Raw genomic sequence first — 25,956 nt, forward strand, 5'->3', positions numbered from 1 at the left:
CTCTGCTGTCCTTGTACTGGGACTTTTTGGTGGAATAGAGTTAAACTTATGTGTTCCTCTACCCTGTTTTGCCACAAGTAGCTAGAAAATCTGTGTAGATATAAGTGCTGCCAGACTTTTTATTCTTTGAGTATAAATTGAACACTATAACGAAAGCTCTCAGCAGAGGCCGTTGGGAAATAACTGCTAAGAAATGACAAAACAGAAGTCTCCAACACACTTGTAAAGGCAGATATTATGTTTTGTGTCCTAGTTTCAAGTAGGGGGCTGGATCAAAAATTTATTGTGATAGCCAGAATGCAAAGGTTGCTTGCAACCTATTTATAAGATACAGTTTGGATTGTACTAGCATGATATGCTTTTTAAGGATTTTTTTTTCTTTAAAGATTTTATTTTGGAAGAGTTCGCAGAGAGAGGGAGGGAGTGGGTGGGAGAGGGAGGGAGAGGTCTTCCATCCACTGGTTCACTCCCCAGTTGGCTGCAATGGCCGGACCTACACCGATCTGAAGCCAGGAGCTTCTTCCGGGTCTCCCACGCAGGTGCAGGGGCCCAAGAACGTGGGCCATTTTCTGCATTCCCAGGCCATAGCAGAGAGCTAGATCGGAAATAGAGCAACAGGGACTCGAACCAGCACCCACATGGGATGCCAGCAGTGCAGGCAGTGGTTTTACCCACTACATCACAGGGCCGTCACAGAGCCAGCTCCAAGGATCTTTTTTTCTTTAAGATTCATTTACTTATTTGAAAGGCAGAGTTAGAGAGAGAGGGAGGGGGAGAGAGGGAGAGGGAGGGGAGGGAGGGAGAGAAAAAGATCTACCATCTGCTCTTTCACTCCTCAAATGGCTGCAGTGGCCAGTCTGTCCAGACTGAAGCCAGGAGCCTGGAACTTGTTCTGAGTCTCCCACATGGGTGGCAGTGGCCAAAGCAGTTGGGCCATCTTTCACTGCTTTCCTTGGCACATCAGCGGGGAGCTGGATCATAAGGGAAGCAGCCAGGACCAGAACCAGTGCTCTTATGGGATGCTGGCATTGCAGGCAGCAGTTTAACCCACTGTGACACAACACTGGCCCCTTAACTTATCGTGAGTTCCTTATGATGTGCAGCAGAGTAGCAGTGACAGAAATGACATGCTGCTGGTATTCGGGCGTTCTCACACCGTGTAATTTCTAGAAAGTACCTGTTAGAAATGAATTCTTTAGGGGCTGATGCTGTGGCACAGCAGGTTAAGCTGCCACCTTAGAACCTGCATCCTATGTGAATGCTGACTTGAGTCCTGGCTATTCCACTTCCCATCCACCTCCCTGCTGTGCACCTGGGAAAGGAGCAGAAGATGGCCCAAGTGCTTCTGTCCCTGTACCAATGGAGGGACCAGGATAGAGCTCCTGGCACTGCCGCTGCTATTGCTGACATTTGGGGAGTGAACCAGTGGATGGAAATTCTCTCTGTCTCCATATCCCCCATCCCCAACTCTGCCTTTCAAATGAATAAAAATCTTTTTTTTAAAAGATTTTATTTATTTGACAAGTAGAGTTACAGAGAGAGAGAGAGACAGAGAGAAAGGTCTTCCTTCCTCTGGTTCATTCCCCAAATGGCCTCAACGACCAGAACTGTGCCAAGCCGAAGCCAGGAGCCAGGTGCTTCTTCCCAGTCTCCCATACGGGTACAGAGGCCCAAGCAGTTGGGCCATCTTCTACTGCTATCCTAGGCCACTGCAGAGAGCTGGACTGGAGGAGGAGCAACTGGGACTAGAACCAGCGCCCATATGGGATGCCAGTGCTGCAGGTGGAGGATTAACCTAGTGCGCCACAGCACTGGCCCCTCAAATAAAAATCTTAAAAAATAGAAATTACTTCTTTTTGTATTAAAACTTATTTACCTCCTCAGCGACTAATCATAACTTGTTTATATCTGCCATCCTTCTTATGACAAACAATGAGATTTTGTATTTTATATCCTAACAATTAGGAACAGGTTGGATGAAATGTAAACTTTGCCTTTTATTGTCTTGTTAAAGCATCAGGGAGCATAATCTAACTGAAAGGGTGGCATTGTAGTATTTATTGGTCAAAGCTGAAAAGGTGAGCTGTCAAAATTTTGATTGATTATTTCATAATTCCAGGTAGATAGATAAGGATCATATTTGGCAATGTTAGATATATTATGCTTGTAAAACATTAGCATTATGCAACAGCTGTAGTATTAGTTTGTTATTTGTCTCTTGTAAATTCATTATTTTAATTGCTGACTAGTTGCTACCTTTTTAAAAAATCCACTACAGTACTCTTTTTGTCTTTATGATAGAAATATACACTTTCAAAAAGCAGGTATGAAGTTATAAGAAAATCAGAAAGAAAGCATGTACATAATTCTGCTCAGAGACAAGTACCATTTTTCCAGATTGTTCCCTATGTGTGAGTCCACTTGCCTAAACATTTCTACAAGTAAAAATTCTCTTCAGCATTTGAAACTTTTATTTTTTTCACTTAATGATCATGCTTTAACATTTCCTACAATGATATATACATACAAGTGTACAAATAACAAAATGTAATCCTTATAAAATCATACTTGTGTCATCATTTATCAGAATCTTGTTTGCATTGCTAAATGTGTCTCCTCTTCCTTAGGTGTTGTATTCTAATGAGGGAGAGTAGTAAATCAATTATATAAATTACTATGTAACGTGCTGTGAAGTAAAAATAGAGTAGGTTGAGAAGATGGGGCATGATGGAAGTGTTGAGTCTAAAGTAAGGTGTGGACCGTGTGGTCGTGAAAAGCCTCACTGTTGAGTAACATGGGAAAACTTGGATGACAGCTGGCAGTGGGACATTAATGGAACCAAGAAAGAACTTTCCAGGCAGAGGGGACATCCAGTTCCAGAGTCCTGGGGCCAGAGATTGTGGTTCAGATGCCAAAGTGGGTGGAGATAAGAGATTGGAAGGAAGAATGGGTCTCAGTGAATGGGGCAGAGTGCTACAGGCCAGATGAGGTAGATCGGTAGGCCACAGAAGGGGTTACAGTGGTGAGATTTGCTTTTGAAAGTGTGACATGGTAGATTGGATTAAGGTGGCGGAGTAGGGAGGGAGCTTGTTGCTCTAGTCTAGGAGAAGATAGTCTTAAAGTAGAAAGAGTTCCGTCTCAGGGAAGAGTTAGGGAGAAAACAGCAGAGGAAACTACACAAATTGGAAGGACACAGTGGAGCTATGTGTACATGCACAACTCAGGATCCCAGCAGCCGAGAGCCTCAGACCAGCGTTGGAGAATGAGGTGAGACCAGACTGCAGCAGCCCAAGACACTGGTGAAAAAACTGCAGAAAGAGCCTAGAGGGAAACTGGCTTGGAGCCCACTGGGGGATAGTGTGCTTGTCAAACCAGAGCAGAAAAAAACAAAGTGGGGGCACATTTGCTCTCTCCCTGATCACCCTGCAATGGTGTCCGGAAACAAGCTGACAGAAAGCAGGTGCCATTTTGGACATATGTAACAGTTGCGCCAGCTTGTGTCCAGAACCAGCAACCAGCCAAGCTGAGACGACTGAGTCTGGTGGGGAGAACAGACATGGGGCTAAGTGCTCAGGACTGTGAGAACACTGAGGCTGTGGGGGAGTACTCAGGGTGTGTCTCGGACTTTGGGCAGTCACTGTGGGAGACTCCACACAATCGGGGCTCCTTGGTTACCTGGAGAGGGACATTGCTCAGGAATCTGAGCTTACACTGAGGACTGCATGTATCCTTTGTGTGGTCCTCGTGGCAGAGGGGATGAGTAATATACCCACTGGGGCTAGTGCCCAGCTACTGGTCTCATTCGAGTAGAGCAGCTCAGCTGAGTCTATGCAGACAGAAAAGAACAAAACTCGCCTAAATTAGAAGAAAAAAAACTACCACACCAAACCTGGGTGTGTCACCTCAGACTCACCCTTCACCCTGGAGAACCAAACAGAGCTCCCTGGCCACAACCATCACACACCTCTAGGTATTCCCTGAAAGCAGCCACTGCACTAATCCACACAGACTTAGTCCAAAGATAAAAGCTGCTACAGTGAAAAACCAAAGAAGAAATCCACAAATGCTGAATAACAAACATGCTAATTCAAGAAACAAGAATAAGGAAGACGGCATAACACCCCCAAAAGAACACAACACTTCAGTACTAGATTGTGAAGACAGTGAGATTTCAGGAATGCCATAAATGAAATTAAAAAAATTGATCATAGGATTACTTAGAAGTAATCAGAAGCAAATCCATGAAGAAGAAAATCTCCTGTTAAAAGACACAGACTGCATGAATGGATTAAAAAATAAAACCCAAGTATTTGCTGCCTACAAGAAAAACATCTCACTAACAAAGATGAATGCAGACTGAAAGTGAAAGAATGGAAAAAAATATCCATGTTAACAGAAACCAAAAAACAGCTGGTGTAGCCATCCTAATGTCAGGCAAAATAGACTTTTAACACAAAAACTGTTTAGAAGTGGCAAAGAAGGGCTCTATGTAAAGATTAAGGGATCAATTCAACAGGGAGATATAACTATTATAAACATATATGCATCTAATTACATGGCACCTGGCTATTTAAAAGAAATTTTAATGGATCTAAAGAGATAAACTCAAATACAATAGTAATGGTAGACTTCAATACCCCACTTTCAGCAATGGACAGATTAACCAAATTCAGCAAGGAAGCAGTACTTATAACACTGTAAACCAAATGGACCTAACAGATATCTACAGAACTTCATTTCTCATCCTACAGTTGTAGAATACACATTCTTCTCAGCAGTGCATGGAACTTTCTCTGGGAATGACCACAGGCTAAGCCATAAAACAAGTCTCAGGAAATTCAAAAAAATTGAAATCCTACCATACATATTCTTGGGAACACAATGCAATGATCTGGAAATCATTAACCCAGGAATCTCTGGAACATACAGAGACACATGGAGACTGAACAACATGCTCCCAAATGAACAGTGAGTCATAGAAGGAAATCAAAAGAGAAATCAAAGTTTCTGGAAACAAAGATGACAGTACAACATATCAAAACTTATGGGATACAGCCAAAGCAGTGTTAAGAGGAAAGTTTATAGCAATCAGTGCCTACATCAAGAAATTGGAAAGACACCAAATAAATGAGCTATCAGTGCATCTCAAGGATCTTGAAAAACAACAGCAAACCAAACCCAAAACTAGTAGGAGAAAAATAATTAAAATTAGAGAAGAAAACAAAATTGAAAGAAAACAATACAAAAGATCAGCAAGACAAAGAGCTGTTTTTTTGAAAAACAAAATTGAGACCCTAATTGTCCCAACTAACTAGAAAAAAATGAGAGGACTCAAATTTAATGAAATTAGAGATGAAAAAGGAAATATAACACAGAAATAAAAAGAATCATCAGAAATTACTACAAGAGGTGTATGCCAAAAACTGGGAAACCTAAAAGAAATGGATAGATTTCTGGACACATACAACCTACCTAAATTGAGCCATGAAGACACAGAAAATCTAAGCAGAACCATTACCAAGATAGAAATTGAATCAGTAATAAAGACTCTACCAACAAAGAAAAGCCCAGGACCAGATGACATCACTGCTAAATTCTATCAGACATTTAAAGAAGAACTAACTATAATCTCAAGTTATTCAAGACAATTGAAAGGGAAGGAATCCTCCCAAATTCTAAGAAGCCAATTTAATTCCTAAATCCAGAAAAGATGCAACAGAGAAAGAGAACTAAAGACTAATTTCCCTGATGAACATAGACACAAAAACATTCAACAAAATTCTCACCAATCGAATCCAACAACACATCAGAAAGGTCATTCACCTGGACCAAGTGGGATTTATCCCTGGTATGCAAGGATGATTCAGTATTTGCAAATCAATCAATGTGATACATCACATTAACAAACTGAAGAATAAAAACCATATGATTATCTGAATAGATGCAGAGAAAGCATTTAATGAAATACAACACCATTTCATCATAAAATTCTAAGCAAATTGGATTTAGAAGGAACATTCCTCAACACTACCAAGGTAATTTATGACAAACCCACTGCCAGTTTCCTATTGAATGGGGAAAAGTTAGATGCATTCTCACTGAGATCCAGAACCAGACAAGGATGCCCCACTCATCACTGCTATTCAGTATAGTCCTAGAACTTTTAGCCAGAGCCATTAGGCAAGAAAAAGAAATCAAAGGGATTCAAATTGGGAAAGAGGAAGTCAAGCAATCCCTATTTGCAGTTGACATTATTCTATATATAGGGGATCCAAAAGACTCCACTAAGAGACTATTGGAACTCATAGAAACATTTGGTAAAGTAGCAGGATATAAAATTAATACAGAAAAATCAACAGCCTTTGTATACCCAAACAATGCCACTGCTGAGAAAGAAATTCTAACAAGTTTCATTCACAATAGTTACAAAAAAAAAAATACCTTTGAATAAATTGAACCAAAAATGTCAAAGAGCTCTATGATGAGAATTACAAAACATCAAAGAAAGAAATAGAAGAAAACACAAAAAAATGGAAAACCCTTTCATGTTCATGGATTGGAAGAATCATTATCAAAATGTCCATTTCTTCTGAAAGCAATTCATAGATTCAGTGCAATACCAATCAAAATACCAAAGACATTCATCTCAGATCTAGAAAAAAATGATGCTGAAATTCATTTGGAAACACAGGAGACCTTGAATAGCTAAAGCTATCTTATGCAACAAAAACTAAGCCAGAGGCATCTCAATACCAGATTTCAAGACATACTACAAGGCAGTTATAATCAAAACAGCCTGGTACTGGTACAAAGACAGATGGATAGACCAATGGAACAGAATAGAATGCCAGAAATTAATCCAGGCATCTACAAGCAACTTAAATTTGACTAAGGAGCTAAAAGCAATCCCTGTAGCAAGGACAGTCTCTTCAATACATGGTGCTGGGAAAACTGGATTTCCATATGCAGAGGTATGAAGCAGGACCTCTACCTTATACCTTACACAAAAATCCTTTCAAAATGGATTGAAGCCTAAATTTATGACCTGACACCTTTAGATTACTAGAGATCAAGACATTGGCACAGGCAAAGACTTCTTGGAAAAGACCCTGGAGGCACAGGCAATCAAAGCTAAAATTAACAAATGGGATTACATCAGATTGAGAAGTTACTGTTATGTACTACAAAAGAAACAGGAAAGTGAAGAGGCAACTGACAGAATGGGAGAAATTATTTGCAAACTATGCAACTGATAAAGGATTAATAACCAGAATCTACAAAGAGATCAAGAAACTCCACAACAGAACAAACAACCCAGTTAAGAAATGGGCAAAGGAGTTAAACAAAAGAGGAATTCCAAATGGCCAACAGACAAATGAAAAAATGTTCAGGATCACTAGCCATCAGGGAAATGCAAATCAAAGCCATAAAGAGGTTTCACCTCATTCCAGTTAGAATGGCTTTCATACAGAAATCAACAAACAACAAATACTGGTAAGAAAGTGGGGGAAAAGGTATCCTAATCCACTGTTGATGGGAATGCAAACTGGTAATACCACTATGGAAGGCAGTTGGGAAATACCTAAGAAATCTAAATATAGACCTGCCATATGATGCAACCATCCCACTCCTGGGAATTTACCCTAGGTAAATGAAATCAGAAAACAAGAGTTATCTGCACCTCCATGTTTATTGGAGCTCAGTTCATAATAGTTAAGACATGGAATCAACCTAAATGCCCATCAGCTGAAGAGTGGATTAAGAAATTATGGGATATGTACTCTGGAATACTACACAGAGGTAAAAAAATTGGTTATTTGCAACAAAATGGGTGAAATCTAGAAAACATCATACTTAGCCATTCTCAAAGGGACAAATACCATATGTTCTCCCTGATTTGTGATAATAGAGCACCTAAAAGAAAATCTGTAGAAGTGAAATTGACACTTTGAGAAGCAATGACTTGAACAACCCTTGTCCTGACTGCTGAGGAACAGTTTTTTTTTTCTTCACACTATGTGTTGACTTCTTAACATAGTTAGTCATATTTGTAAAAAGTCAATTGAAAATAGGTCTCAGTAAAAAATAGTGTGAATAAGTGAGGGAGGAAGAAGTTTCTAACTGTAAAGCTGTATAGTTCTGCATACATTCCTATGGACTGACTTCTAAGGGTACAGTTGAAAAACTTGAAATGGAACTCCAAATACCATTAAACTGGGTGATTAAAAATGCTATCTTATGTGTTAAAGTGGTCATATAGATAGAGTTAAGTGTTAAAGGGGTCATATAAAATCAAGTGTCTGGTAATAACAATAGATAGAATTAAAAAGGAAAGAATGTTCCAACATGAGAAGGAGTCCACACTGTAGACTGATAGAATGACAATTGCATTAAATTGCACTCTGACCTCAGAATCAGCCCTTAAAGACATTCTGGTCTGGCAGAAAAGCCCATGAGAATATTTCAGGCATGGAAAACAAAGACACTGTGACAAAATATATTCTACATGAAGGATCTCTGTAAGTGAGACCCCAGTGGAAAGAAGTGGCCATCAAAGGAAGGTGCACTTTTCTTTGAAGGGAGGAGAGAACTTCCACTTTGCTTATGGCCTTGTCTAAATACTGGTGGAGCTTGTGGATTTAAAACGCTTCCATATCCTTGGCAGCTCATGTCAAGAGCCTCGGGTGATCACTGATATGATACATAAGAATGTTAATTGTTAAATTAATGACAGGAGTCACTGTGCACTTACTTCCCATGCAGGACTTTTGTCCTCAGTGAGTTGTATTATGAGAATTAACAGTAAAACTTGTTCTCAGGCAGTTTTGTGTGTGTGTACATGCAAATTGTTGAAATCTTTATTTAGTATAGAGTTGGTCTTCTGTGTATAAAGTGAATTGAAAATGAATCTTAATGGAGAATGGGAGCGGGAGGAGAAGGTGGGGTGGGATTGGGGGTGGATGGGTGTGTGTGGTGCAAAGAATCACTATATTCCTAAAGTTGTACTTATGAATTACTCATTACATAAATGGTTTCTTTGAGGAAAAAAAAGTGTCATATTGGCATAGCTTTGTGTCTGTGTTTATATATGTATTAATGGATATTTGACCTTCAAAAAGTTAATGAAAAGTGGAATTTTAAGAATGTGTATTTTTCACGAATTTCTGGGGTTCCCTTGTGTTTTCTGCCTTTGTCTGGACCAGTTTTCTGAGGAGAAATTTCTTAGTTTTAGGTGGGGTTGGCTGTGGTTAGGCTTTAGGAAGGCTCTGGGTCTTGCCTGTTCGTGAACCGAAGCCCCTTTCTCAGGAGAGTTTGCTGAGTGATGAATGGCTGCGCACAATGTTTTAGAAAACTCCTGTGTTCACATCACAGCAAGGGATTTAGGGTGTTGATTCTTATGAGGTGGGTACCCAGTGTTCCAAAACAGAAGGGTTTGAAGTGGGGAGAGGTCCCTGGGAAGAACAGAGCAGTCCCTGATGACACACACCTGCCAAGCCGCTCAAGTCCACATCAGACACACACTCTGGTCTGTGATTGGACTGTAATTATGGGTCTCATTTCAAAGCATGCACTGGGAGATGGGAAATAAAGCAACTTCACAGAAGATCCACGAGTTACGGAAGAGGGCCTCCATCATGGAGAACAGGAGCATCTGTTGAGCCTGGGTGCCAAGTAGTGGGGCCTCATGGTCCCATTCATTACCTCTCTCCCTTCTCTCAATTTCTCTCCAAAGAGTTTTGAAATCATTCACGTACCAGATGTTTGAGCTAAAATACATGCTGTTTGACTGCCTTAAAATTGCAGCTTTTAGTTACCTTTTAATTTGAAGCCCAGAAATAGTGCTGTAACCACCTGTTTTATATTCTGTTAATCGTCATTAAAAAAATAAGTACCACTCCACTGCTGGCAGTCACCGTTTATGAATGGATAGTTTTCCAGATGGTTATTTGTAAGCCATTGGTGTGGAACTGTTCCGCCCCGCCCCCATAGAAGCAGAATTGGCCCCGCTGGATAAGGCTCCAGGCCAGTACAGAGTCAGTGTAATCCATAATGTGCCTGCAGGATAGTGTGCAGCAGACAGAACTGCAGAGCGTGTCATGGACCAGTTTCTAAGAAAGCCCTCTGGGAAATGTAGATGCCCCTGCAGCAGAAGCAGACCCTTTGGAAGGGTCTGGGGATAAAGTCCAGATGGCATTTAAGGACCTGTGTGGTAGAATATGCTAGAGTGGGCCGGCGCCGTGGCTTAACAGGCTAATCCTCCGCCTTGCGGCGCCGGCACACAGGGTTCTAGTCCTGGTTGTGGCGCCGGATTCTATCCCGGTTGCCCCTCTTCCAGGCCAGCTCTCTGCTATGGCCCGGGAAGGCAGTGGAGGATGGCCCAAGTGCTTGGGCCCTGCACCCCATGGGAGACCAGGAGAAGCACCTGGCTCCTGGCTTCGGATCAGTGCGACGCGCCGGCCGCAGCGGCCATTGGAGGGTGAACCAACGGCAAAAAGGAAGACCTTTCTCTCTCTCTCACTATCCACTCTGCCTGTCCAAAAAAAAAAAAAAAAAAATGCTAGAGTGTAAGGGAATAGACACCACCACGCCTGGAATAGTCTCGGTAAACAGGAAATGTAAGGCCCAGCAGGCATTTCTGCCTCTTTGCTTCTGTCCTGATACAGATTTGGTTCTGAGCTGGTTTCCTCTTCATTTTGCTTCTCTTCTTTTGCCACAAAGCCTCGGTTAGTCTGCCTGCTGCTTTTCCCACTCGCCCTCCCATTGCGTGGGATTGTACGTGTATTTCTGCATGGCAGAGATCTCTTATTAGCTAACCTAACCCTTTCTTTTCACATACTTGTAAACCCAGATCCAGGAAAGTTCAGTCTTGACTGAAGTGCCTTTTATCCCTGAAACAGACATGTAGTTAATGCCGATTTTGGATTTCTGCAAGGCATTTTTCTACTAATGAGCGTGGGAAAAGGAGTGCCCCAGTACAAGACTGATTCTTGGTCCACGTTATTTTTCCACCTAGTTCAAGGGAAAGACACCTGGTGGACTGAACTGTGACTGGATCGCATTTCGGGTGAGGCCAGATCCTGCTTGGTGGTGGACTTTCCTCACTCACCGCAGTTGGGTCAGGTGGGCTCTGAGGTGAGCTGCAATGTGGTGTGCCCCAAGGAGAGAGGAGCAGTGACGCTGTGGTGCAGAGGGGCTGCAGCTTAGCAGGTCAGGCTCCTGGAGCCAGCACAGTGTTATTCCAGTGGGAAATAGAAGGTGATACAGTTGCTCTGATTCCCTTTCCCTGTTCTCCACATCAGTGCTGTGTCCTCTGCCTTGTGCAGTGGATGTGAAAAATCTACAATGGGAAGAGAATTTGGACTGAGTGGGACCAGGAGGAAGGAGAGGCAGGTTCTCCAGGGGCCCTGGGAATGGCAGCATGTCCCTGGGCAAGGGTCCGGTAAGGGCGCTCCCAAATTGGGACTACCTTCTGTTAAGTGGTCTGACGTTTAAGCCTGCTCATAATTACCTCCCCTCCGGAAATGGAAAGAAATCATCGACTTCAGCCTCCAGACAGAAGAGGGTAAGGTTTTCTTTGGAAGGCGGTTATGGACGTAGCGTTTGCTCAGGCAGCCACTGTTATGGGTGAGATAAAAAGCATCGGAGGAAGAGCAGGAACCCAAAAGGCGTGTTACAGGAGAGAGCTTTGCCCTCGCTCTGTGCCTTCACCTCTCTCCCAGTGGGTTATGCTCTGCCCTGGGGAGTGGAATTCTTAGCACATGAGGCACTGCCCGGCAGCATCCCTCAGGCTTCAGTCTGGTATGGACAGAGAGGAGGGGATCTGTGCTGTCTGGCTCAATCTGCCTGTGGGAGTGAGTACAGAGAGGCACTCAGATCATTGTGTATCAAGAATATGGTCAGAGGGTGACCTGCATCCAAACAACTCAGGGTAAAGGGGGTGGTTGCTTAAAGTGTGGATTCCTAGGACTCCACTGCAGTTGGATTCTTGATATTCAGCATCAGAAATCTGTTTTAGAAACAAAGTTGTTCAGCTAATTCTGAAGCCTACAGAAGGGGTCTTCAGAAAGTCCACGGAAAATGTGTGTTATGAAAAAACCATGCATGGATTTAAAAAACATTTCGCACCAAAATAAGCTTATATTTCTTTTTTTTTTTTTGTCATAGTATAAATTTCCTTTTTTATTATTAATGTTAACAGATACATAAAAATTGCATATGAGAGATTTTTTGAAAAGTTCATGAAATTCAAATTATTAAAAAACAACATAGAGCTTGATTTTGCAATAAAATAAACTTAATTTTTTATTTAATTAACTTTTTTTTTGTTTTTTTCATTTATTATTTTTTTTTTAACTTTTATTTAATGAATATAAATTTCCAAAGTATAGCCCATGGGTTACAATGGCTTCCCCCCTCCCATAACTTCCCCCCCGCCTGCAATCCTCCCCCTTCCCGCTCCCTTTCCCCTTCCATTCATGTAAAGATTCATTTTCAATTCTCTTTGTATACAGAAGATCAGTTTAGTATATATTAGGTAAAGATTTCAACATTTTGCCCATATAGCAACACAAAGTGAAAAAACTACCATTGGATTACTAATTATAGCATTAAATAGCAATGTACAGCACATTAAAGACAGAGATCCTACATAATTTTTTTTTCAAATTAATTAATTTTCTATGCCATTTCCATTTTAACACCAGGTTGTTTTTTTTTTCATTTCCAATTCTCTTTATATACAGAAGATCACTTCAGTATATAATTAGTAAAGACCTCATCAGTTTGTGCCCACACAGAAACGCAAAGTATAAAAATACTGTTTCAGTACTAGTTATAGCATCACTTCGCTTTAGACGACACATTAGGGACAGATCCCACATGGGGTGTAAGTACACAGTGACTCCTGTTGCTGATTTAACAATTTGACACTCCTGTTCATGGCGTCAGTAATCTCCCTAGGCTCTAGTCATGAGTTGCCAGGGCTATGGAAGCCTTTAGAGTTCGCTGACTTTGATCTTATTCCGATAGGGTCATAGTCAAAGTGGAAGTTCTCTCCTCCCTTCGGAGAAGGGTACCTCCTTCTTTGATGGCCCCGTTCTTTCCACTGGGATCTCACTCACAGAGATCATTCATTTAGGTCTTTTTTTTTTTCCATGATATCTTGGCTTTCCATGCCTGCTATACTCTCATGGGCTCTTCAGCCAGATCTGAATGCCTTGAGGGCTGATTCTGAGGCCGGAGTGTTGTTTAGGACATCTGCCATCCTATGAGTCTGCTGTGTATCCCACTTCCCATGTTGGATCTTTCTCTCCCTTTTTGATTCTATCAGTTAGTATTAGCAGATACTTGTCTTGTTTGTGTGATCTCTTTGACTCTTAGACCTATCAGAACTATCAATTGTGAGCTGAAATTGATCACTTGGACTAGTGCAATGGCATTGGTACATGCCATCTTGATGGGATTGTGTTGGAATCCCCTGGCACATTTCTAACTCCACCATTTGCGGCCAGTCCGATTGAGCATGTTCCAAATTGTTCGTCTCCTCCCTCTCTTTTTCCACTCTTAGATTTAACAGGGATCACTTTTCAGTTAAAATTTAAACACCTAAGAATAATTGTGTGTTAATTACTGAGTTCAACCAATAGTACTAGAACCACAACAACAACAACAAATACTAAAAAGGATAAAGTATTACATTGTACATCTAAAGTCAGGACAGGAGCTGATCAGTTCATTGTTGCTTATAGTGTCCATTTCACTTAACAGGTTTCCCCTTTGGCGCTCAGTTGTCACCGATCAGGGAAAACAAATGATATTTTTCTCTTTGGGACTGGCTTAATTCACTCAGCATGATGTTTTCCAGATTGCTCCATCTTGTTGCAAATGACTGGGTTTCGTTGTTTCTTACTGCTGTATAGTATTCTATGGAGTACATGTCCCATAATTTCTTTATCCAGTCTACTGTTGATGGGCATTTGGGTTGGTTCCAGGTCTTAGCTATTGTGAATTGAGCTGCAATAAACATTAATGTGCAGATGGCTTTTTTATTTGCCAAATTAATTTCCTTTGGGTAAATTCCAAGGAGTGGAATGGCTGGGTTGTATGGTAGGGTTATGTTCAGGTTTCTGAGGAATCTCCAGACTGACTTCCATAGTGGCTTAACCAGTTTGCATTCCCACCAACAGTGGGTTAGTGTCCCTTTTTCCCCACATCCTCTCCAGCATCTGTTGTTGGTCGATTTCTGAATGTGAGCCATTCTCACCGGGGTGAGATGGAACCTCATTGTGGTTTTGATTTGCATTTCTCTGATTGCTAGTGATTTTGAACATTTTTTCATGTGTCTGTTGGCCATTTGGATTTCCTCTTTCGAAAAATGTCTATTGAGGTCCTTGGCCCATCTCTTAAGTGGGTTGTTTGTTTTGTTGTTGTGGATTTTCTTGATTTCTTTGTAGATTCTGGTTATCAATCCTTTATCTGTAGTATAGTTTGCGAATATTTTTTCCCATTCTGTTGGTTGCCTCTTCACTTTCCTGACTGTTTCTTTTGAAGTACAGAAACTTCTCAATTTGATGCAATCCCAAATGTTAATTTTGGTTTTGACTGCCTGTGCTGTTGGAGTATTTTCCAGGAAGTCTTTGCCTGTGCCTATATCTTGCAGGGTTTCTCCAATGCTCTCTAATAATTTGATGGTTTCGGGTCGTAGACTTAAGTCTTTAATCCATGTTGAGTGAATTTTTGTGTAAGGTGATAGGTATGGGTCTTGCTTCAAGCTTCTGCACGTGGAAATCCAATTTTCCCAGCACCATTTATTGAATAGACTGTCCTTATTCCAGGGATTAGATTTGGATCTTTGGTCAAATATAAGTTGGCTGTAGATGTTTGGATTGATTTCTGGTGTTTCTATTCTGTTCCATTGGTCTATCCATCTGTTTCTGTACCAGTACCATGCTGTTTTGATAACAACTGCCCTGTAGTATGTCCTAAAATCAGGTATTGTGATGCCTCCGGCTTTGTTTTTGTTGTACAGGATTGCTTTGGCTATTCGAGGTCTTCTGTGTCTCCATATGAATTTCAGCATCATTTTTTCCAGATCTGAGAAGAAGGTCTTCGGGATCTTGATGGGTATTGCATTGAATGTATAAATTGCTTTTGGGAGAATAGACATTTTGATGATATTGATTCTTCCAATCCATGAGCATGGAAGATTTCTCCATTTTTTGGTATCCTCTTCTATTTCTTTCTGTAAGGTTTTGTAGTTTTCATCGTAGAGATCTTTAACGTCTTTGGTTAAGTTTATTCCAAGGTATTTGATTGTTTTTGTAGCTATTGTGAATGGCATTGATTTTAGAAGTTCTTCCTCAGCTGTGGCATTGCCTGTGTATACAAAGGCTGTTGATTTTTGTGCATTGATTTTATATCCTGCTACTTTGTCAAACTCTTCGATGAGTTCCAGCAGTCTCTTAGTAGAGTTCTTTGGGTCCCCTAAATAAAGAATCATATCATCTGCAAAGAGGGATAGTTTGAGTTCGTCCTTCCCGATTTGTATCCCTTTAATTTCTTTTTCTTGCCTAATAGCTCTAGCCAAAATTTCCAGAACTATATCGAATAGCAGTGGTGAGAGAGGGCATCCCTGTCTGGTACCAGATCTCAGTGGAAATGCTTCCAACTTTTCCCCATTCAATAGGATGTTGGCCGTGGGTTTTTCATATATTGCTTTGATTGTATTAAGGAATGTTCCTTCCATACCCAGTTTGCTTAGAGTTTTCATCATGAAAGGGTGTTGTATTTTATCAAATGCTTTCTCTGCGTCTATTGAGAGAATCATATAGTTTTTCTTCTGCAGTCTGTTAATGTAGTGTATTACGTTGATTGTTTTGCGAATGTTGAACCATCCCTGCATACCGGGGATGAATCCCACTTGGTCTGGGTGGATGATCTTTCTGATGTGTTGTTGCAATCTATTGGCCAGAATTTTATTGAGGATTTTTGCATCTATGTTCATCAGGGATATTGGTCTGTAATTCTCTTTCAATGTTGCGTCTCTTTCTGGCTTAGGAATTAAGGTGATGCTGGCTTCATAGAAAGAATTTGGGAGGATTCCCTCTTTTTCGATTGCTCTGAATAGTTTGAGAAGAATTGGAGTTAGTTCTTCTCTAAATGTCTGGTAGAACTCAGCAGTGAATCCATCTGGCCCTGGGCTTTTCTTTGTTGGGAGGGCCTTTATTACTGTTTCAATTTCTGTGTCAGTTATTGGTCTGTTTAGGTTTTCTATGTCTTCCTGGCTCAATTTAGGGAGGTTGTATGTGTCCAAGAATCTGTCCATTTCTGATAGATTTCCCTGTTTGCTGGCATACAAGTCCTTGTAGTAATTTCTGATGATTCTTTTTATTTCTGTGGCGTCTGTTGTTACGTTTCCCATTTCATCTCTGATCCTATTGATTTGGGTCTTTTCTCTTCTTTTTTTAGTTTGTTGGGCCAATGGGGTGTCAATTTTGTTTATTTTTTCAAAAAATCAGCTCCTCGTTTGGCTGATTTTTTGTAATGTTTTTTTGGATTCAATCCTGTTGATTTCTTCTCTGATTTTAATTATTTCTCTTCTCCTACTGGGTTTGGGTTTGGTTTGCTGCAGATTTTCTAGATCCTTGAGATGACTTGAAAGCTCATCTATTTGGTGCCTTTCCAATTTCTTGATGTAGGCACCTATTGATATAAACTTTCCTCTTAACACTGCTTTTGTTGTATCCCATAGGTTTTGGTATGTTGTGCTGTTATCCTCATTTACTTCCAGAAAATTTTTGATTTCTCTTTTAATTTCTTCTATGACCCATTGTTCATTCAGGAGCATGTTGTTCAATCTCCATGTGTTTGCACGTGCTCTAGGGATTCCTGAGTTGCCAATTTCCAATTTCATTCCTTTGTGGTCTGAGAAGCTGCATGGTATGATTCTAATTCTTTTGAATTTGCTGAGACTTGCTTTATGGCCTAGTATGTGGTCAATCCTAGAGAGGGTTCCATGTACTGCTGAGAAGAATGTATAGTCCTTCGATGTAGGATGAAAAGTTCTGTAGATATCTGTTAGATCCATTTGGGCTATAGTGTCATTTAAATCTACTGTCTCCTTGTTGATCTTCTTTCCTGTTGATCTGTCTATCTCTGAGAGTGGAGTATTGAAATCCCCCAGTACTACTGTATTGGGGTCTAAGTCTCCCTTTAAGTCCCTTAACAAGTCTTTTAAATAAGCTGGTGCCCTGTAATTAGGTGCATATACATTGATAATCGTTATATCTTCCTGTTGAATTGATCCCTTAATCATTAAATAGTGCCCCTCTTTATCTTTCTTAATAGTTTTTGTGGTAAAGTTTATGTTGTCCGATATTAATATGGCTACGCCCGCTCTCTTTTCATTTCTGTTGGCGTGGTATATCTTTTTCCAGCCTTTCACTCTCAGCCTGTGTAGATCATTGTTGGATAGATGGGTTTCTTGTAAGCAGCAAAAGGATGGGTTTTGTTCCTTAACCCAATCAGCCAATTGGTGTCTTTTAACTGGACAGTTCAAGCCATTAACATTCAATGTGACTATTGAGTAGGAGTAACTTTGCCCTGCCATTAGCCAAAGATACTTTCTAATATATGGTTTGAGATTCCTGTGATCTTTTGGTGTGAGGTTTCCTACCTTTACCTTCTTTCATATTGGTGACCGTGTTTCTGTGTTTCTGTATGTAACACATCTTTAAGCATCTTTTGCAGGGCTGGACGAGTGGCGACAAATTCTTTCAGTTTCTGTTTGCTTTGAAAGGTCTTTATTTCACCTTCATTCATAAATGAGAGCTTTGCAGGATATAATATTCTGGGCTGGCAGTTTTTCTCTCTTAGCACCTGGGCTATGTCTCGCCATTCTCTCCTAGCTTGCAGGGTTTCTGAAGAGAAGTCAGCTGTGAGTCTAATTGGAGATCCTCTGAGAGTAATCTGGCGTTTCTCTCTTGCACATTTTAGGATCTTTTCTTTGTGTTTCACTGTGGTGAGTTTGATTACAACGTGTCGTGGTGAGGATCTCTTTTGGTCATGTTTATTAGGGGTTCTATGAGCTTCCTGTATTAGGATGTCTCTGTCTTTCTCCAAACCTGGGAAATTTTCTGCTAGTATCTCACTAAAAAGGCCTTCTAATCCTTTCTCTCTCTCCATGCCTTCAGGTACTCCTAGAACCTGAATGTTGGGTTTTTTAAGAGTATCCTGTAGATTCCTGACAGTATTTTTTAGATTTCTGATTTCTTCTTCTTTTCTTTGATTTGATTGTTTCCTTTCCTGTTCTCTGTCTTCTAAGTCTGATATTCTCTCTTCTGCTTCGTCCATTCTGTTTTTAAGACTCTCTAATGTGTTTGTCATTTGATCTATTGAATTCTTCATTTCATTATGATTTCTCATCACTATCACCATTTCTTGTTCCACTAGTTGTTTCAATTCATTTTGATTCCTCCTTAATATTTCATTTTCACGAGAGAGATTTTCTATCTTGTCCATGAAGGATTTCTGTAGTTCAAGAATTTGTTTTTGAGAACTTCTTAATGTTCTTAGCAATCTTTTGAGATCTGCTTCTTGCATTTCTTCAATCTCCTCATCTTCATAATCTTGAATTGGGGTGTCTTTTTCATTTGGGGGTGTCATAGTGTCTTCTTTATTCTTGTTAGCTTGGTTTTTGCGTTTGTTGTTTGGCATGTTGGAGATATTTGGTTTCTTCACTGTGGTGTTTTTTCTTGTTACACTATGGCTCTATATTAAGTGGACTGTCTGCTTTCAGTGGTGCCTTAGAGGCTTGAGATGAATGTGGACTGAGAGCTGTGTTTGGTTCCTCAGGGCTGAGGGTGTGTCAAAGATGACACTCCCAGGTTAGGTGTGGTAAATCTCTCTCTTTTTTGATTCAAAAGGGAAGTAATTCCGCACAGCTGCATGTAATTGGAGGTAGTTAGCAGGCAAATGATATACCCACAGGAGCCAGAGATCGGAAGCTCTTTCCCAAGGACCACACAGGGAATCTCTGCTGCCCTCAGTGTGGGCTCCAATTCTCCTGCAGTCTCCCACTGGGTTGCCAAGTTAGATGCTAATCTCCTGTTATTTCACCCCTCCCCCCAGAGTCAGGTTTTTCTGCTCGGCTCAGGGCCGGTGCAGACCTGAGGTCGCCCAGCAAAATAAGCTTATATTTCAATTCTGTTTCCCATAAACTTTTAAAAAAGATTTATTTTAATTATTGGAAAGGCAGAGTTAGAGAGAGATCGAGATGCTCTGTCCGCTGGCTTGCTCCCCAGATGGCTACAATGGCCAGGGCTGGGCCAGACTGAAGCCAGGAGCTTTTCCCAGCTCTCCCACATGAGTGCAGGGGCCCAAGCACTTGTGTTGGGCCATCCTTTGCTGCTTTCCCAGGCACATTAGCAGGGAGTTGGATCAGAAGTGGGGCAGCTGGGACTTGAACCAATGCCCAAATAGGATGCTGGTGTCACAGGTAGTGGCTTTTCCATTGTACCAAGACACTGGCTCCTCTATGAACTTCTAAAAGTTTTATTTTTATTTACTTGAAAGGCAGCACAACAGAGGGAAACAGAAACACACTAAAATATTCCATTCCCTGGTTCCCTCCCCAAATGTCCTCAACAGCTGGGACTTGACCAAGCCAAAGCCAGGAGCCTGGAACTCCACTGGAATGTCCTATGTGGGTGGCAAGGACTCAAATTCCTTAGCCATTATCTGCTGCCACCAGGGCGTGAGTTAGCAAGAAGCTGGGTCAGAAGCAGAGTGTGTTCTGAAACCCAGACACTTTTCATATCGGATGCAGGCACCTCTAGCAGCAACTTAACCACTCTGTACCACCCACCCTTCCACAAACTTTGAAATACCTTTTTAGATCGAGGAACTGAAAAATGAAGGTAAAGAATTTGCTTGAGTTGTTCACTGCTTAACTCCTAGCGTTGAGAACAATGCTAGGCACACCCAAGTGTTGGGTAGGAGAGTGAGTTCTTGGGCCAGGTTTTCTGGTTCTTATGTATTAGAGAATATTGTTAGAATATAATAAAAATAAGAGTATATATAATAAGAATATCTGTGTAATGGGTTAGGATCTCTAAATTATTTGAACTTTAGAATGTTGATGTGCTCTGTTTTTTGTGTCACAGGTTTTATATTACGTCTGGCACAAAATAAAGTTTAAAGACTATACATTGAATGCCTGGATTTCAGTTTTGATGTAAATAAGGTTACTTTAAAAATCAGGAGATTTTGTGTTACATTGACCTTCATGTTTGGGCTTTTTTGAAGACCAACTTTCCGGGTTACTGTTAGCTAAGTTAAGATGAAGCTATCTAGAAATGCAGGGTGGTTTTATTTGTGCCTACGTGTGACTATGACTCTTGTCTCTCACCGCCTGCAGAGAGTAAAGTGTGTACTTTCTAAAAATACTGCTATTGAAATATCCCTGGGTCCCCAAGGGGGTTAAATTGTGAGCAAACAATAGAAGTGGACTGTTGTCTTTCCTAAAGTTTGAGATCATGTGGATTTGAGTGCATTTTTCTTTCCTTCAGGGTTTTAAGAGTCTGAAAGTACCACTTAAAACCTTGTGAATCTTTTCTGTTATTTTTTCACTATACAGAATATTCAGTGCTCTAAGTGTCCTTAGATGCTGTGTTCTGATATTATTTGTTTTATTTTTTTTTATTTTTTATTTTTTTTATTTTTGACAGGCAGAGTGGACAGTAAGAGAGAGAGAGAAAGGTCTTCCTTTTGCCGTTGGTTCACCCTCCAATGGCCGCCGCGGTAGCGCGCTGCGGCCGGCGCACCGCGCTGATCCGATGGCAGGAGCCAGGTGCTTCTCCTGGTCTCCCATGGGGTGCAGGGCTATTTGTTTTATTTTTAAATCAGCTGAAAATGACGTTGTCAAGTCATGTTTTTCTACCAGCCCCACTCCTCTTTCTGTTTGTTTCAAGAAAGATGATGCAGAATAGAAATGGCTGGTATGTTCTTTTAAGAGACCCATATACTCTCCAGTTAAGGAATAATAGTATGTCTTATCACATTATTCCCAGGAGACCAGTGTTTTCAGATTAAGGTAAACCATGTACAAATGGATAAAATGTTAGAGTTTACTATAGTATTATTCACTTAACAAATAGTATGTGAGTGCCTTCACAACGCCTGGAGCAGTGCTAGGGTCTGGGATACAGACATGAGTGATATCTTTTTTTTTTTCTTGTGATGTTTATATTTCATTTATTTGAAAGGGAGGGAGGGAGAGAGAATGAATCTCTTCATCTGTTGGTTCACTCCCAAGTGCTGGCAATATCCAGAGATGAAACCAGGAGCCTGAAGCTCCATCTGGGTCTCCCACACAGGTAAGCAGGGATCCAAGCACTTAAGCCATGATCTGCTGCCTCCTTGGTATATACCAGCAGGAAACTGGGTTGAAAGTAGAATAGTCAGGATTCAAACCAGGCACTCCCATATGGGATGCGGGATCCCAGAGTGGCAGCTTAACTTGTTGTGCCACAACACCTGCCTTGCATTTTCTTAATTTAGTTCATATCTAGCAGGGCAAGTGGACAACTGGCCATTAAAATAAAGGGAGGTAAATGCATAAGTGGTATCACTGGCTTTAGTGGGAGCACACAAAAAGAGGCAAAGCTAGAAGTAAACCGTAAAGGATTAAGAATTGCGCAGGGTAGGGAAGGATACTGTAGGCAAGAGAAGGTGCTTTGAGGAGCTGTGAACTTGCCATACTGTAGCAGTGTGAAGCAGTTCTGTGTGGCTGGTGTGTCTGCAGCCAGGTCATGAATAATTTTCTACATCTGTCTTAAGGACTCTTCATTTTATTCACTAACTGTTAGTTGTGTGAAGGAATTTCTAACAAGTGAATATCATGATCAGGTTGAAGAACACTTTGAAAGCTATGCGAACAATGGCTCGAAACAGAGCAGTCCTAATGAAATAAGAGATTAAAAGGGACTCAATCTAGCAAAAAATTGTTAAAGCAATGATTTTTTTTTGAAAAAGCACTAAACCAAATTTTGAATGTGTCAGTTGTTTTAAGACTGAACACATGTTAATATTTTTGTTTAGCAGTAAGGGTTGTGGAACTTAGACTATGCCTCAGAGTTTTAAGAATTGTCGAGTAATATTTCTTGGGGTGCTTTAAACTTTAAGTTGTTTAGTTGTTTTCCAAAGATTTATGTGCTGATTTATTGCTGCTTATCAGGAATTTTTGTGTTTGTAGTATGCCCTTGGAAGTAATTATAGTTTCTTGAAACGGTTTTCTGTCTTAATCCCATGAACTCAGATTCGTGTTTCTTGCAGAGTTTTGGTATTAAGTTGTTTTGTTTTTTCTTGCCATGTGCCTTTACAGTCTTGTTAAGGCAGTATGTTTACAGAGAGTCATGTAAAAACTCTAAATGAGTAGAATGTCAGGAATCTTGAAGGAAGAACTATGAAACTAAATAAGTTCTATGTTTAATTTGTTTTTAAGGTTGGTCATTTAAAGTAGACTATAGTTAGGGGCTGGCATTGTGGTGTAATAGGTTAAAATAGACTGTGGTCAGAAATGAATTTATAAATTCATCAAGGTCGGTATTCTCAATTATATCTCAAATCCTTGTAACATGCTTCTTGTACATGTATTTACCTGTGGGTTTTCTTTAATTTGTGCTTAAGCAGACCAGTATCAAATCACATATACTTAAAAAAAAAAAAAAAAAGGATCCCGAACAACTTATAAACAACCATGTGGCAAAAGAGAAGCTAGTGAAATAGAAAAAAAAAGAGATAAGAACCCTCTCATCCTTATACCAGTTTCCATTGAGACATTCTTATTTTATACATTTATTTATTTAAATAGGCTATAATTCTTTATTGTGCAATATTCTCTACTTTTGTCCCTTGATCTTTTGCAGAATTTCATATGTGTTTAACACATAATGTATGTGTTATCATATGTGTTTAACACATAATGTATGTGTTATCTTTTTTATATATTTGCTTTTCTGATCAACATTTAGAAGGTTTAAGAGCAGGACTGTGTCTCCTTGGTCTGTGTGTTTCTAGAGTCTAGGACTTAATGAACTTGAATTTACCAGGTGTCCATAATCTCTTATCTTGTTTTCCCATCTTTTGACCATTGCTGTTAATTTATTCCTTGGATAGTCAGCAAAATAGCACTGATAGGCACTCTGAAATAGCATAAATTGTGTCCTTTCCCTCTATCTCATCTGCTTTGGGATGGTCCTTTAATTTTTATTATTATTTGTTTTTACTTGAGAGGCAGAGTTACAGAGATAGAGAGAAAGAGGGAGAGGGGCAGAGACACAGGTCTTCCATCCACTGGTTCACTCCCCAAATGGCCCCAATGGCCAGGGTTGGGCCAGACCAAAGCCTGGAGCCAGGTTCTTCTCCTGGGCCTCCCGCATGGGTGCAGGGCCCTGAGCACAAGGGACATCTGCTGCTGCTTTCCCAGGTGCATTAGCAGGGAGCTGGATTGGAAGTGGAGCAGCCAGGGTTTGAACTGGCGCCCGTTTGGGATGCCACTGCTGCAGGCAGTAGCTTTACCCACTATACCATATCATCAGCCCCAAAGCCCTTTTTTAATATGAGTTACTGGTAACACCTTCTTTCCAGTCCCTCTACTGTAAATTAACAAGACTCCATGTCTCTCAGTTGTCCTCCTGCTTCCCCTTGTCCCCTAACAGCTGTGTATTGGTTTCCCTCTGCATGTAGGGCAAAGATAAAAATCTGTAACAAGTTGGGCCAGTTCTTCATACTCTGAACTCTGGTCATATTCTCATCACCTGCAGGATTACCTCTGCCTGCTCCAAGTACTGTGCTCCTGTATTAAAAACAAACAATCAGAACGTGGTTTTCCAAAATGCCGCGTTCCCTATTAGTCCCTGCCTTTGTACCTCTTCTACGGGCTTGTTTACTGAGCAGGATGAATCCGTTATTCCTTCTTTCCTCTGTGCTTCATAGCATTTTGTACATTCAGCAGTTACAGCTCTTACCAAAACTGTTGTTGAGGTTTCTGTTCGAGTCTCTCCAGCTAGACTGAGTTTTGCAAAGACCCTGATTTCAACTTACTTTACATCCTTAAGGCTGATCACAATCCTTGGCAATTGGTAGACATTCATGATAACATTTAAGCTGGAAATAACTGGTTTGTGTAGGATTTGGAAAGGATAAAAATAAGATAGTGTATGAACACAGATTATATAAATATATTTAAAATTATGAGATACTTCAAAAAGATCATGGAAAGTAGAATTAAAGTATGTTGGTACAAAAATTTGAAATTTATATTTTCATAATACACATTTTCCATGAACATTTTGAAGTACCCTTCATACATGTGTGTGGTAGGCAGAGTTATTTATTACGACATAGGGTATTTGTGGGATATTTGAGACCAAAGACAATTGAAAATGACTCTCTAGAAAATCAGGTTCTTAAATGTCGTCAGGGATTCATTTGGATCTAGACATGCCTGCATCTGTTTTTGAGTCTGATGAACCTATATGTATATGATTTGCCAAATAGAGACAACACTGGACATGGGCTTTGAACAAGATCAGATACTGGAGAATCTGTACAGACACAAGATGCCAGCATGCCAGCACTTTTTAAGGTTATGATAGGTATACATGTGTGCTACTTTGTTTATGTGCTTCTTTGCTGGGATAGCGATTGTCAGAATAGGAAGAGCTAAAGAACAGAAGCACAGTCAACTCACAAAAATTTCTGAATCCTGCATGAGCATTTTTGAGTGTATTTCAAGTTAAGAGATTCAAATTTATATAGTGCTTATATAACATTTGTGTATGAATCTTTGAACATTGTGGATAAGGGACTGTTCTTTTTTTGGCTTAAAATACAGAAATTGTACAAGTTTACTAATTCTCTTTTGATTTCAAATGAAACTGTGGTTTGTATTTTTCAGTGTTGAAAATGAGCCCAGGAGCGCAAGTCAGAAAAAGGAAAACGTACTTTCATCAGAAGCAGTAAAGGTATAGTTTGAAATTAAATTATTTCAAGACATTATTTCAACTTACTGCTCAGTTGTCCTTTGTGATTGTTATTGTAGATTTTAAAAAGAATGCTCTGTGTTACTTTATGTGGAAATCGATCCCAGCTGTGTTCACACTGGAAGTCCTGAGGTGGGGGCAGGGCATGGGGGTCCAGCCAGAGGAGCACTAAGGAGGGTTTGCTTGCTCTGCCGTTAACCACCTGAGGCGCTAAGTTTCCTTCGTTTGCCTATCTGTAAATCAAATCTCATGACCTTGCTATGGTCTCTCTTCCTTCAGATGATATTAGATTTCTTAGTATTCTGAAATGGTACAGACATCTAAAAATGCTTTTGTAGGTAGAAGTTAATAACATATCCATACAGGTCATTGCCATGTGATGGAAGTATTTTGGCAGCTCGTCTGCAAGCCAAAATTCAGGCATAGGTTTTTCACTGTACCCATTTTTCTTGAACTTTTAAAAACACCTGTTGTATGCATTGATTTCAGTTTCTTTGGAATCAAAATGAACATCTTTTAATTATTTCTGCCATGAACTTTTTTAAAGCACCTACATATAAACTGACCTGCTTTGGTTCTACAAGACAAGCATGAAAAGGGTATAAGCTACACACCTACCCACTGATCTATGAGTGGTTGAAAATTCTTGAAAATCATTGAACAATTCTGACTTATTTATAGTACTTTTCCTAAAAATTAAATATTTCCAATGTCCAGGTGTGTGATCACCTTTTGGTATACAATGGTGGCTTTTGGTTTGCACATGCTTTCTTTTTATGCAATTTATGGCAGTCAGTCAAGGAGAAGTTTATACTTTTCAGGGATTTCTAAGTAAATTACTTTGGTCAGCAGAAGGCTCCAGAAGTCATCAAATTCTTCATTATTCATGATCCCTTTATAAGGTCAAACTACA

General features: G+C 40.3%; 1 protein-coding gene across 1 annotated transcript in view; it reads left to right on the forward strand.

Moving 5' to 3' along the window:
* The window catches only part of CRYBG3 (crystallin beta-gamma domain containing 3), a 135,734-nt gene that overhangs the window by 6,872 nt on the left and 102,906 nt on the right, over window positions 1–25,956 (forward strand). The window contains exon 2 of the mRNA XM_062206721.1: window positions 24,959–25,025. Coding sequence (XP_062062705.1) covers window positions 24,959–25,025 — 67 coding nt within the window. The remainder of the gene's footprint in view (window positions 1–24,958; window positions 25,026–25,956) is intronic.

This window comes from Lepus europaeus, chromosome 2 (assembly GCF_033115175.1).
Source record: "Lepus europaeus isolate LE1 chromosome 2, mLepTim1.pri, whole genome shotgun sequence".
Lineage (NCBI taxonomy): Eukaryota > Metazoa > Chordata > Mammalia > Lagomorpha > Leporidae > Lepus > Lepus europaeus.